Raw genomic sequence first — 13,413 nt, forward strand, 5'->3', positions numbered from 1 at the left:
GTGAGCTGTGGCTCTCGTTAGGATCCTGCTCCAAAGCAAACAGACTGGGAGACCAGGTGAGAAAATCTAAGCACTGACCAGGTGCCGGATGGTAAGAAATTACTGTCATTTTAAGTATGATAATGGCGGATGATGACCGTTTTAAAAAAGATCCCTCCTCCTTTAAGGCATGTGCTGAAATATTGACAAAGGAAGTACCAGGAGGTCAGGGACCTGCTTCGAAATAATCCAGGGTGGGGAGGGCGGAGGTGGGGCCTGCAGGGGCTTTAGGTGAACTAAGACTAGCCCCGACTGCTAATTCCTGAAGCTGGGAGGTGGGCACACAAGGGTTCATGAAATCACTCTCCCTATTTTGAAACTCTCTGTTTGAAATTCTCCAAAATAATTAAAAGAAAAATGAGGTCTGACCTTTCAACTCCGTCAACAGTCCTACTTCTAAGCATCAGCCTACAGAAATTATCCGCACCGATGAAAGAGTAACACGCACCCCGACGCTCAATGTGCCACCATCCACCCAGGGAACAACAGGAGGCAATCTGACAGGCCACCTCTATGGGGACAGCAAGTGACACTGAACGCTTCCACTCTACAGACTTTGTGAACATTAAATAGGATGATGTAAGACTCTTCAGCAAACAGGATAAAGTGTCCATGAGCTGAAACTATGGTCTAACAATGTCTTTATAATAACAAACAAGCTGTTTAAATAAGCAGCCAGGTACTTGGGGCGCTTGGGGAGCTCAGCCGGTTAAGCGACCAACTTTGGCTCAGGTTATGATCTCATGGTTCGTGGGTTCGAGCCCGTATTGGGCTCTGTGATGACAGCTCAGAGCCTGGAGCCTGCTTTGGTTTCTGTGTCTCCCTCGCTCTCTGCCCCTCCCCCACTCATGCTCTGTCTCTCTCTCAAAAATAAATAAACATTAAAAATAAATTTAAAGAAACAGCCAGGTACCAGGGGTGAGATGCACCTGCCCGTTTCTAGAGGAGGCAGTCCACTGGAGGGAAAGGGTAGAGGAAGCAGCTGCCTTTCTTAAGCCTCAAGAAGCAAGGCTCGCAGATCCTCAGGTGAAGGGTGGTGTGATCAGGGGAGGGGAGTGAGAATTTTTGCATCTCATCCCCGCTCTGCTATCAGCTCACATGGGACCCTAGACAACCCACACTCTAGCTCATCTGTAAACAGAGGAGACAGACACTCTGTAAGTCGTTCAGCTCGAAAATCTGAGGGTCTGCATGGGGACTTTGAAGCTCCGGGAATGTCACAGGACACTCAGGCACTGCAGTGGTCCTCAGAGCTCTCCTGTTAGCTGACCGCTTCCTGTGCTCGGTGCCACAGCCCTGTCAGGAAGCGGTGCTGGTGCAGCCTGGTGGGGGGGCGGAGGGCAGGGGGGGAGACACAGGCAGTCAGAGGGGCTGTCGGAACCCAGACCCCTCCCACTCCCACATCCACATTCCTTCTGCTAGTCAGCCCAGAACCATCTAACCTGCTTCCTTAATGAACTCCATTCCAGAGTCCACACGCACACACGCGCGCACGTACACACACACACACACACACACACACACTAAGCGTGTCAGCCGCCCCTTCTAATCTGGAGACAGCAGGGGCAGCTCTGGCCAGCCTGACCTCAGGCAGGACACGTGCTCTGGGTCCAGCCAGGTCAAGTGCAGGGTGACCTTGAAGGAGGCGCTCTGCCTTTCTGACCAAAGGACATAGCAGCCTGGTCGCCAAAAGCTGTGATTCCCAAATCCGGGTCCATAACTGGTTTCACGAGTCCACAGGAATTTAGAAACCTGAACCTGTTCAAGGACCATTCTCTACTCCGAGATAATGTCCCTTCTCTTTTTCCGGTATGGACATATCCTTTCCTTCAGGAAACGCCAACCATGTTAGATGGTTTTGCTTCTTTCCTTCCTTCCTTCCTTTCTTGAAAATGGATACATTTAACAAGGTCATACACTGGCAACCTTAGAAAGGCCCTTCCCTTTTTAAAACTGGCCTGGAAAATCCCCACCACTGGGGTTCAGATTGCTTTTAGCTCCTTCTTTATTCTCCGCCTGCAGTTCCGGGACCTCTAAGGTTAGTGTCCTTATAAGAAAAGGCACCAGAGGGTCCCTTTCCTCTCTCTCTCCCTCCCTGCTACCTGTCCACATATCCAGGGCACCAGGGAAAGGCCACGAGGGGACATGACGAGAAGGCGGCCATCTGCATGCAGGATGAGAGCATTCACTAGAAACCAAATCGGTCAGAACCCTCATCCTGGGCTTTCCAGCCCACACACTGTGAGAAAATAAGTTTCTGTTGCTTAGGCCACGCGGTCTGTGGTATTTTGTTGTGGCCTTCCGAGCTGACTAATGCTCTTAGGATGGCTTCTCTCCTGTCTAGGTTTCAGTCTCCTCTGCAAAAGTGAGACCGTGACATTCCACAAGGCCAGCATCACTCTAATGCCAAACCAAACAAAGACATCAAAGGAAAAAGAAAACTACAGATCAATATTTCTTATAAATCTGATGCAAAAATCCTCAACAAACCAAATCTAGCCACATAAAAAAAATACACATCATGACCAAGTCGGATTTATCCCAGGAACGCAAGGCTGGTTTAACATCCAAAATCCAATTAAAGTAACATACCATATCAATAGAATAAAGAGCAAAAACCATAGAATTATCTCAACAGACATGGAAAAAGCACCTGACAATATTCAATGCCTCCTCGTGGGGAAAAAAAAAAAAAAACACTCAATAAACTAAGAATGGAAGGGAACTTTCTCAAGCTGACAAGAGTATCTATGAAAAGGCCATAGCTAACAGCATACGTAATACAAAAGGCTGAAAGCGTTCCCCCTAAGATCAAGAACGAGACAGGGATGTGTCCGTTCTAGCTACTTTTATTTAACATTCTGCTAGAGGATCTACCAGGGCAATTAAGCAAGAAAAGTAAATAAAAGCCATCCAAATTAGAAAGGAAGAAGTAGGGGCACCTAGGTGGTTCAGTCAGTTGAGCATCCAACTCTTGATGTCAGCTGTCGTCATGATCTCATGGTTCATAGGTTCAAACCCCAAGGTGGGCTCCAGGCCGAGAGCACAGAGCCTACCTGGGATTCTCTCCCTCCCTCCTCTCTGCCCCTCCCCTATGCTCATGTTCTCTCTCTCTCTTTCTTTCTCTTAAAATAAATAAACTTTTAAAAAACAGAAAGGAAGTAAAACTATCTCTATTTGTAGATGACGTGACCTTATAAATAGAAAACTCTAAGAATTCACTAAAAAAGTATTCAAACTAGTGAATTAGGTTAGCAAGGTTGTAAGACAGATCAAGATACAAATATCAGGGTGCCTGTGTGGCTCAGTCAGTTAAGCATCTGACTCTTGATTTCAGTTCAGGTCATGATCTCAGGGTTTGTGGGATCGAGCCCCATGTTGGGCTCTGTGCCAACAGCATGGAGCCTATGTGAGATTCTCTCTATCCTTGTCCATCCCCCACTCACACTCTCTGTCTCTCAAAATAAGTAAACATTAAAAAATATTAAAAATATTTATATACAGGGGCGCCTGGGTGGCTTAGTCGGTTGGGCGTCCGACTTTCGCTTAGGTCATGATCTCGCGGTTTGTGGGTTCGAGCCCCGTGTCGGGCTCTGTGCTGACTGCCAGCTCGGAGCCTGGAGCCTGTTTCCAATTCTGTGTCTCCCTCTCTCTCTGATCCTCCCCTGCTCACGCTGCCTCTCTCTCTCTCCTAGAAATAAATAAAAATATTTAAAAAAAAAATTTATATACAAATATCAACTGTACTTCTATATAGTAACAATGAACAAACTAAAAATGAAATTGAGAAATCAGTTCTATCTATGATAGAACAAAAGCAGTCAACTCCTTATGAATGAACTTAACATAAGAAGTGTAAAACTTACAATCTGGAAACTATAACATGTCATGTAAAAAAGTAAAGAAGACCTAAGTAAATGGAAAGACATCTCATGTTCATGAAGCAAAAGAAGTATTGTTAAGATGGCAATACTTCCCAAAGTCACCTACATGTTCAATGCAATCCCTATCAAAATCGCAGCTGTAATCCTAAAATTCACACGAAATGCAAAGGACCAAGAATAGGTCCTTAGCCAAAAAAATAATAATAATCTGAAGAAGAAATTCATAGTTGGAGAACTCATTTCCTAATTTCAAAATCCGCTACAGTATTATAGTAATTAAGACAGGGGAGCGCGGGCACAGAATAGACAAATGGATCAATGGAGAAGGATTGAAAGTTCAGAAATAAGCCCCCACAATTCCAGTCAATGGATTTCTTGAGGGGCGTCACAGCAATTCAGTGGGGAAAGGATTGTCTTTTCAACACATGTACCAGGACAACTGGATTATCTACATGCAAGAGAATGAAACTGGATCCCTATCTCATGCCATATATAAAAATTAACTCAAGATGGACCAAAGGCCAAATGTAAGAGTTAAACTATACAACTCTTAGAAGAAACTATTTGCCTCTTAGAGGTAAATCCTCATGACCTCCAATTAGGCATGACACCAAAGCACACAGCAACAACAAAAGAACAGATTAAGTCAAAATGTAAAATTTCTATGCATCAACGGACACCATCCAGAAAGTGAAGACAGCCTAAAGAATTTCAATCCCAGTCACTGGAGAAAAATTCTGCAAATCATTTGTCTGATAAGAGATTTGTATCTGAAATAAATAAAGACCTCCTGTGACTCAACAATAAAGACAAAAAAATGTTTAAATGGGCAAAGGATCTGAAGAGACAGTTCTCTAAGACAGACAAGTGGGGGCGCTTGGGTGGCTCAGTCAGTTAAGCATCTGACTTTGATCTCACAGCTCGTGAGTGTGAGCCCCCGATCAACACTCTGCTGTCAGTGCGGAGCCTGCTTCAGATCCTCTGGCCCCCTCTCTCTCTGCCCCTCCCCTGCTTAACTCTTTGTCTCTCTCTCAAAAATAAACATTAAAAATTCTTTTTAAAAAAGGAAGCTAGACAAATGGCCAATAAGTTCATGAAAAGATGCTCAACATTATTAGTCAAAAGGTAATGCAAATCAAAACCATGATGAAATATCACTTCACACCAGCAGGAAGGCTACAAATGAAAACGATAATCACCACTGTTAGCAAGATGTGGAGAAACCAAAACTTTCACGCGTGCTGCGAGGAGGAACGTAAAATGGTGCAGCCACTATGGAAAGTGGCATCTCCTCAAAACCTTAAACGGAGAATCAGCACATGACCCAGCAGGTCTACTCCCAGGTGCACTGCATGTTCACACAAAACCTTGTATATGAACGTCTGAGCAGCATTCTCTTCCTAATAGCCAAAAAGTGGAAACAGCCTGAACGTCTGTCATCTGAAGAACGATGAACAAAGGGTGAGGTAGCCACATGATAGAGTATTAGTCCTAAAAAGGAACGAAGTAGTGGCCCAAGCTACAACACGGACCTGAAAGCACCGTGCTCAGTGACGGAAGCCAGTCACAATGGAATACATATTGTATGATTCCTTTTTATGAAATGTCCAGAATAGGCAAATCCACAGAGCCAGAAAGTAGATTCATGGTTGCCTAGGGCTGAGGGGGGTCAGGGGGTGGGGGTGGGGTGCTGGGGTATGAAGTTTCTTTTTAGCGTAATCAAAATGTCCTAAATCTGGCTGTGGTGAGAGCGACACAGCTCTGTGAACGTCCTAAAAACCATCGAATTGCACACTTTAAATAACTGGAGTGTATGGTATGTGACTTATTGCTCAGTAAAGTTTTTTTTTAAAAGAGGCAAGAGGGTGAGACACTATTGCAGCAGATCCCCCTCCCAGCATGCCCCTCCACCCCACCAGGAGGATCAGCATCATCTAAGAGTTGGCCAGACATCCAGACCTATGGAATAGGCAACTCAGCACAAAAGCTCAGCAGCATGCATTTTTCCAGGTGATCCTGAAACTCACTGAAGTTGGGGACTTCTGCCTAGACTATGTGGTTCTCAACCTTGACTCTGCATTGCAATCATCTAGGGAACTTAAAAAAAAAGACCCACTCCCTGACCCCCCAAGCAGTCGTACTAAATCAGACTCACTAGGCAGAGAACTCGGGCATGGGCAAGGTTTAAAGCTCCCAGGTGAAACTATGTGCAGCCAGGGTGAAAAAGACTAGGTTAGAGAGTAAAGACCTTCTGCTTGTTCTTCATCCTCTTTGAGTGTGGCCCAGGCCCAGCTCACTAAGGCCACCTGGTGGTCATACTAGGGAACGACTCTATATCTTGCTTCTGCTTCCCATCCACCCCTTCCCACTACTACCCCCGCCACCAGGAAGCCCTGGATGGGGTTCAGGGATCCCCATCCTCCCACAGCTGAGGTCAGCAGCATCCTGGCCCTTGGAATGGGGGTGGGTGAGCCTGGTTACCAAAAGGTAATGCCAAGTCACATGACTGGGCCAGGAGGGCTGTATATGACAGAGCCCTCCAAACAACTAAGTGAAAGGCACATTTTTTTTCTAAATAGGCTAAAATCCTGCATTTTTCATAAAATTTGTACTTTTATGGAAATATTTTATTTTTTGAGAGAGATAGAGAGTGCATACACATGCACACACATAGGAAGGGCAAGAGAGGAAGGAGACAGAGAGAGAGAGAGAGAGAGAATCCTTAAGCAGCCTCCATGCCCAGCATCACATGCTCACGACTGTGAGATCATGACCTGAGCTGAAATAAAAAGTTGGACGCTTAACCGACTAAGCCACCCAGGCACCCCAATCTTTTAACTTTTTAAAAAATTTTTTAACGTTTATTCATTTTTGAGACAGAGAGAGAAAAAACATGAGCAAGGGAGGGTCAGAGAGAGAGAGGGAGACACAGAATCCGGAGCAGGCTCCAGGCTCCGAGCTGTCAGCACAGAGCCCGACATGGGGTTTGAACCCACGAACTGCAAGATCATGACCTGAGCCGAAGTCAGACACTCAACCACCTGAGCTACCCAGGCGCCCTTTTAACTGAGCAGGTCACAATTTTTAACTGAGCAGGTCAATCTGGGCCCAGCCCTGGGCAGCACAGACATACACAGGTCCTGAGTGGGCAGTCATGGCATCAGGTGCTAAAACGCTGAGTGGCTTCCCTGCCGGTGGTTACATGCCCACCTGCCAAGACCTTGGAGTGGCCCCATCTACCAACCTGACTCCTGCCCGAGACCCTCGGAACCCCTCATGACCCAGAAACTGAAGGGTTAACACCCAGTACCACAGAGGTCTAGAAGAGGGTGTTCGCTCTGACCGGCCACACCCCTGACTGGTCCCAAGGCGCATATCGCCGGTGCTGGGCACCAAGCACTCCAGAAGCAAGCCAGGATGAGTGGAGGCTGGGCGTGTGTCCATGTCACAGATCACTTCCGGAAGGTGAAGAAGTAACTAAGAACTGAGGAGGGTCCCCCAGGATCCCTAGCCACCTCATACCCAGCCAAGCACAACCCGGGCTGTGCACATGGGGAAGGACAGCTGGGTCGGGGCGAGGCTCACCTGGCGGTAGGTGCAGATGATGATTTCCCGCAGGTGGTAGTGCATGGGCGTCATGGTCTCACTGACTGTGTCCAGGGCCGCATCCACCTCCTTCTTCACGTGGTGCCCAGCAGGCAGCAGCTGCACCACCTTCATCACCACCTGGGACCAGAGGAGCACTGAGAAAACCAAGGGGAGGAGGTGGGGCCCCCAGCCCCAGGCTCACCCCACAGGAAGGGCCACCTCAAGGCCCATTTCCAAAAAAAAAAAAAAAGCAATGCTGGATATCGTTTGACCGGATATCCAGCATCTGGATATTTGCATGGATGTTCACATGCAAATTTAACTCAAACTGGATCAAAGACCTAAGCAAAGAGCTAAAACCATGAGACTCTCAGAAGAAAATACAGAGGAAAGCTTCATGAGGTTGCATTTGGCAACGACTTGTTAGATATGACATCAGAAGCAAAGGCAACAAAAGAAGACACTATCAACAGTGTAAAAGCGCAAGCAACAGAAGGAAAGGAAATATTTACAAATCACGTATCTGGTAAGGGATTGATATCCAGGATATATTTAAAAATTCCCGTAACGCAATAACAAAACAAGCCAAATCAAAAATGGGCAAAGAACTTGAACAGACACTTCTCCATAAAAGACATGCAGGCAGCCAACAAGCACATAGAAGGATGCTCAGCATCCTTCATCATTAAGCAAACACAACTCAAAACTACAGTGAGGTGCCACCTCACACCCACTAGGGTGGCTGCTATCAGAACAGAAAACAAGTGTGGAGAAATGACAACTCTCATGCTTTGCTGGTGGAAATGTAAAATGGTGCCACTGCTATGGAAAACAGTGTGGCAGTTGTTCAAAAATTACACAGATTGCCACAGGATCCAGCAATTCTCCTTTGCAAAGTGCAAGCAGATATTTGAACAGACAGTTGTACTCCCCTATTTACAGCAACATCATTCACAATAGCCAGAAGGTGAAAACAACCTGTGTCCACCAACAGATGAACTGAGAAACAAAATGGCGTCTGTTTAAACAATGAAATGCTACCCAGCCTGGAACAGGAGTGAAGTTCTAATCGACACTCAACACGGATGAACCTCGAGGACACCATGCTGTGCCACATGAAATAAACCAGATGCAAGAGGACAAATTCTATACGATTCTACGTATACGAGGTATGTAGAGCAGTGAAATCCATAGAGACAGAATGTAGGACAGTGGTCCCCAGGGGTTGGGGGGAGGGAGGAACGGGGAGCTACTGTTTTATGGGTATGGTCAGGTTGCAATGAAGAAAATGTTCTGGAGGTGGGTGATGGTAATGGTTACTTGACAACGTGAAGGTACTCGATGCCACAGAGCTGTACGCTTAAGGATGGTTAAAACGGTACATAAGGTAGTACGTATATTCTACCACAATTAAAAAAAACCAAAAATCTAAGAATCAACAAACTAGCGAGGGGAAAGAAAAGAAGAGTTTCAGGAGAGGGAACAGCATATGCAAAGGCCCAGAAGCTGAGCGAGCTTGGCAAGTGTGAGGGAGTGCGTGGAGGCCAGGGTGACAGGGGAGCGGGAACGGCAAGGCACAAGAGCGTTGTGACGAGGCCAGCCGGCTAGGCAGGAGCACCGGCCACAGCAGCAATGGCACAGAGCCACGTGCCAGCTCTGAGCTCCACATCCCCACCTGTAAGACAGGCACATGGCTGCCTACTTGCGGGGTGTCTGGGATGATGACATGTGGCAGGCACACAATAGGGGGGGGTGACTAAATTGGAAATGTTAGTGGCTGTCCCTTCAGTGCCCTGGACTGAAACGGGGGTGGGGCAGGACAGGCCCTGGCCCGGCATTGAGGTCACCAGCCACGGCTGGGTCCCGGGTACCTGTGGGGCAGTCATCAGTGTCACCCAGACAAGGTGGTGGTGGCCAGAGGCCTCCCCAGGGCAGAGCAGCCAGCGGCAGGGCCAGGCTAGAGCGACCACCCTCTTCTCCAGTGGCCGCTGGCCAGGGCCCGGAGCCGAGCAGACCTGTGCTTTGGTTTGCACACTGCGAAATGGGACAGGGGAGCACGGAGACGACGAGGTGGAAGAAGGTGACATATTAGGAGGAGCTCTGAAGATCCCCAAGCCTGCCAGCGACATGCGCCCTCTCCCCTCGCCCAGGCATCCCCCAGGGACCCCTTAGGGCATGCTTACCTCAAATTCACCCTTGGTGAACTTGGCATCAGGCACACTCACCAGCTCCTCCTCGCCCACCTCGGGGAAGCCCTGAGAGAGGACAGCTGCTAGGAGAGGGAGCACCTGTGTCCAGTCCACGCCCTCCCCCTGTGAGGAGCCCCCACATGCCCCCTGTCCAAGAGGAGAGGCTCTGGCCCCACAAACCCTCTGCCCAAGACTGACGGGAGAGGTCCCAGGACCATGCCACGCGCTGTCTCTGCCCCCCACTCCTCCTGGTGAGCACCACCCTGCCCCATCTACACGTGACAGGCCACACATACTTGGATGTGCCAGAAGGCGAGCACAGCCACCACCATGGCGGTCGTGGTCCGGCCCTGGCCACTGAGGCAGCTGAACACGAAGCCGGTGCCTGCATCCTTGGCGAGGGCAGCCCGCAGGGCCTCGAACAGTCGGTCAAAATCCTGGGTGGGGAGACCAGGGGCTACGTCGGCAGGTGCTCCTGGCTGCAGACTCCCTACATGGCCCGCCCCCTCCAAACAGCAACCCCAGCAGCTGTCCCGGGTTCTGACACCCAGCTGCCAGGTTCTAGGTCAGGCTCACAGCCTGGGCACTCACAACTCAACTCACCACATGCATGCAAACAGCCACAGCCCTGTGTACTGTCACCCCTACCCCAGGCGCCAGGACCAGACATGTGAGCTCTCTCTCTCTCTCTCTCTCACACACACACACACACACACACACACACCTTGGGCTCATGGTGCCCACCCTCCACCAGGCAGGACACGAAACATGTGAATGCTGCCCCCACGTGCTGTGCTCCCCAGGGCTGCATAGGGACCCCTCCCCGGCCCTGCTGCCTGTATGGGAAGGACCCAACCCACGACCCAGCCGATCACTGCAGCACGTGTCCACCAGGGGGAGACACACCACAGAGGCAAGGCAACAGAGCCCCACTCAGGACCTATCACAAGGTGCACCTCAGAAGTCCCCACACACGCCCTGCACAGAGCCACACCCTACACACACATGTCACCCAAACAGCCAACATATCGCACAGGCACCCAGCGACCCACAGGGAGCAAGTGGAGGGCACACACAGCACAGACCCTAGAGGCACACAAACTACACAGACGCCTGCAAAGACACAACCCTGCAGAGACCACACACACACACTCACACACGTGCGCGCGCGCGCACACACACACACACACCTGGTCACCCACCAGCACCCCATAGCTCCCTCTTCCACAAACCCCGTTCACATGCCCCGACACACAGTTCCCCAAAGACCTGCTCGCCACATACCCCCTGGAAAAGCCGGGTCCCACACAAACATAGACACACACACATATGCATACCTACTCCAAACACATTTCCCCGACAGACGCACATTCACCACTAACACCGTGACTATGCTTTCCCCCCACGGCCGAGGCCCAGGCCAGAGGGGAGGCGGGAGAGGGCCTCCCCTCCCCGCACAGAGGCCCGGCCTGTGCACCCCCCTCACCTCCTCACAGGGGGCGCAAAAGTCCGGCACGGGGATGCGGCGGTAAGTAAGGCCGGGGTGGGCCCCGCGGTGCCGGGCGAAGACCTCCTGCGTGGTGAGGCACGTCTGGAAGCTGTGGGCCGGTGGGCCCCCCGTGCCTGGGAGAGGCGCACTCAGGTGGGCCTTCAGCTGGATCTCCAGGTGCTGGCGGAGGGTGGGATGGAGGGCTCAGGCCACCGAGGCCACCTCCAGGCCGGCCTGGAAGGCCAAAGCCTGCCATGGCCAGGACCGACCGGTTCCGGCTGCTGCGAGCAGCCCTGCCCCTTCCTGAGCCTCCAGGGGGCAGAGCCAGACCCAGAGCCAGGGACACAGCCGAAAAGGGAGTCCTAAATCAGTCCCTCCCTGAGTCTGCTCTCCCTGCGGGCCTCAGTTTCTCCATCTTACAGGAGGAGCATAGAACCTTCTGGAGATCCTCCCAGGCGAGGGTCCAAGGTAGGGGCATGCAGAAGGCAGGAGAGCCTCACCTCAAGCTGGTCAGGGGCCATGGGGGGCCCAGGCCACCGCAGGCTGTGAGTGTTCCCGTCACACTCCAACACAGCCTCCTCCCTCAGGTTGACCCACACGACATGCCGCAGCTTCCTCTTGGCATCGGTCAGGTAGGCCAGGATGCTCCCCAGGGCCTGGGGGGACAGGAGGGCCATCAGCAGGAAGGCTCCAACCTCTCCCCCGAGCCCACCAGGGCCCCTGGGGTGGTCACCTTGGCACTGGGCTGGGCCGTGCCATAGATAGGCATGCGGGGCACCCGCCGGAAGTTGGCCACGTCCATCTCTCTGACGGTGCTGAGTGCGTCTGGGGAGATGAGGTCGTCCGCCCGCTGTGGGGAAAGCAGCAAACCCGTGACCACAGCGGCCGACTGGGATTCGAGGCCTGGCCCGAGGTGGGCCAAGGAGGGCTGGGAGCAGTGCTGTACAGTTTACAAAGCACTTCTGCACACTTGGAATGTCATCCCCACCCGGGCAAGGAGAAGAGCAATAGTGCCCACTCTCCAGGTGAGGAGGTGAGGCTCAAACACAAGAGGCCGATGGGGCAGACATCCAATCCGGGCTCCCTGACCGCCTGTCCAGGGCACCAGGGTCTGAGAAGGAGAAGAGGGGACTACAGCAGTGGCCAAAGCTGCAAATGCTTCTTGGGCCCTGAGATCAAGTGCAGGGAGAGCCACTCTTGGCATGGGCAGGGAGAGCTGGGTCCCCAAAACAAATGTCCTAAGTCACTCACAGGAGGATTCTGCCACCCCAAAGGTCATCACCCCTTGGCCTCCTGTGAAAGGGAGCAATGTTTAACCCACCCCGTCAGGAATCAAGGACACACCTGTCCCGCGGCCAGCCCACACCCATTCCCACCTCCCCGGACAGCCAGCCGGCCACACTCACCAGAGAGCCCTTAGTGAGGAGGTCCTCAGGGGCGACAGGCCCCGCTGAGCTCAGTGTCACGGGCAGGCGGTACAGCTCAGGATGGGCACAGAGCCAGCGGCTGAAACTGAGGGCAAAGGCCAGCGGGTACTACAGCCCGAGGCGGAGAGAGATGGGAGTTCAGGGGCATGAGGCCACCTCAAACTCTCCCAGCCTGCCCTGTGGTGGGGAAGCCCCAAGGGATATCCATCATGGTCCAGGGCGGGGGAGGGCGGGGGGTGGAGAGGACGAGGAAGTCCAAAGCGAGCTTCTTCCAGGCCCTGAGACCCTGGCTAAGGGTACAGAGATGAACCCAGGGGAGAGAGAGGCGGCCCTCCCTTTGCCTGACCTCCTCTATGTGGGTCCCTCCTTGCCTGCCCACACCCACCTTTCTCTGTAACCACCACACATGCCCCCACACTCCTCCCCAGCTCCAGCGGGGTCCTTGGTGACCCCATGCCAGTCGTCATGCTGGAGAGGCCTGGAGGGACTCCAGGAGAAGGGGTTGTGGGCCCACTCATCCCCCGGCCCCACCTGCTCATGCAGATAGTAGTTAAACAGGATCAGGTAGAAGTACCGCTCCAGGCTCTGCAGCGCCCTCTGCCGGACACCGTGCTGGCTGCTGCTTCCCTGGGAGGAGGAGAAGAAAGGCTGGGCGGTAAAGATGGGGCTCCTGTGGCCACCCCGTTCCCATCCCCAGAAAGGCAGGAGTTAAGCCTCAGAAATCCCCAGGACACAATCTCCCCTCCCTTTATAACACAGTCCTGCCAGGCTGGAAATTCTTCCAAGCATCTAACCCT

The 13,413-nt window shown here is 51.7% G+C and overlaps 1 protein-coding gene across 1 annotated transcript in view; it reads right to left on the minus strand.

Moving 5' to 3' along the window:
• PALD1 (phosphatase domain containing paladin 1) overlaps nucleotides 1-13,413 on the minus strand; it is a 74,104-nt gene that overhangs the window by 12,661 nt on the left and 48,030 nt on the right. The window contains exons 11-18 of the mRNA XM_039233219.1: nucleotides 13,148-13,243; nucleotides 12,596-12,724; nucleotides 11,923-12,039; nucleotides 11,690-11,845; nucleotides 11,187-11,369; nucleotides 9,997-10,137; nucleotides 9,695-9,766; nucleotides 7,509-7,649 (exon numbers count right to left, since the gene is read on the minus strand). Coding sequence (XP_039089150.1) covers nucleotides 7,509-7,649; nucleotides 9,695-9,766; nucleotides 9,997-10,137; nucleotides 11,187-11,369; nucleotides 11,690-11,845; nucleotides 11,923-12,039; nucleotides 12,596-12,724; nucleotides 13,148-13,243 — 1,035 coding nt within the window. The remainder of the gene's footprint in view (nucleotides 1-7,508; nucleotides 7,650-9,694; nucleotides 9,767-9,996; nucleotides 10,138-11,186; nucleotides 11,370-11,689; nucleotides 11,846-11,922; nucleotides 12,040-12,595; nucleotides 12,725-13,147; nucleotides 13,244-13,413) is intronic.

This window comes from Hyaena hyaena, unplaced genomic scaffold, assembly GCF_003009895.1.
Source record: "Hyaena hyaena isolate Hyena2069 unplaced genomic scaffold, ASM300989v1 scaffold_73, whole genome shotgun sequence".
NCBI classification, from domain to species: domain Eukaryota; kingdom Metazoa; phylum Chordata; class Mammalia; order Carnivora; family Hyaenidae; genus Hyaena; species Hyaena hyaena.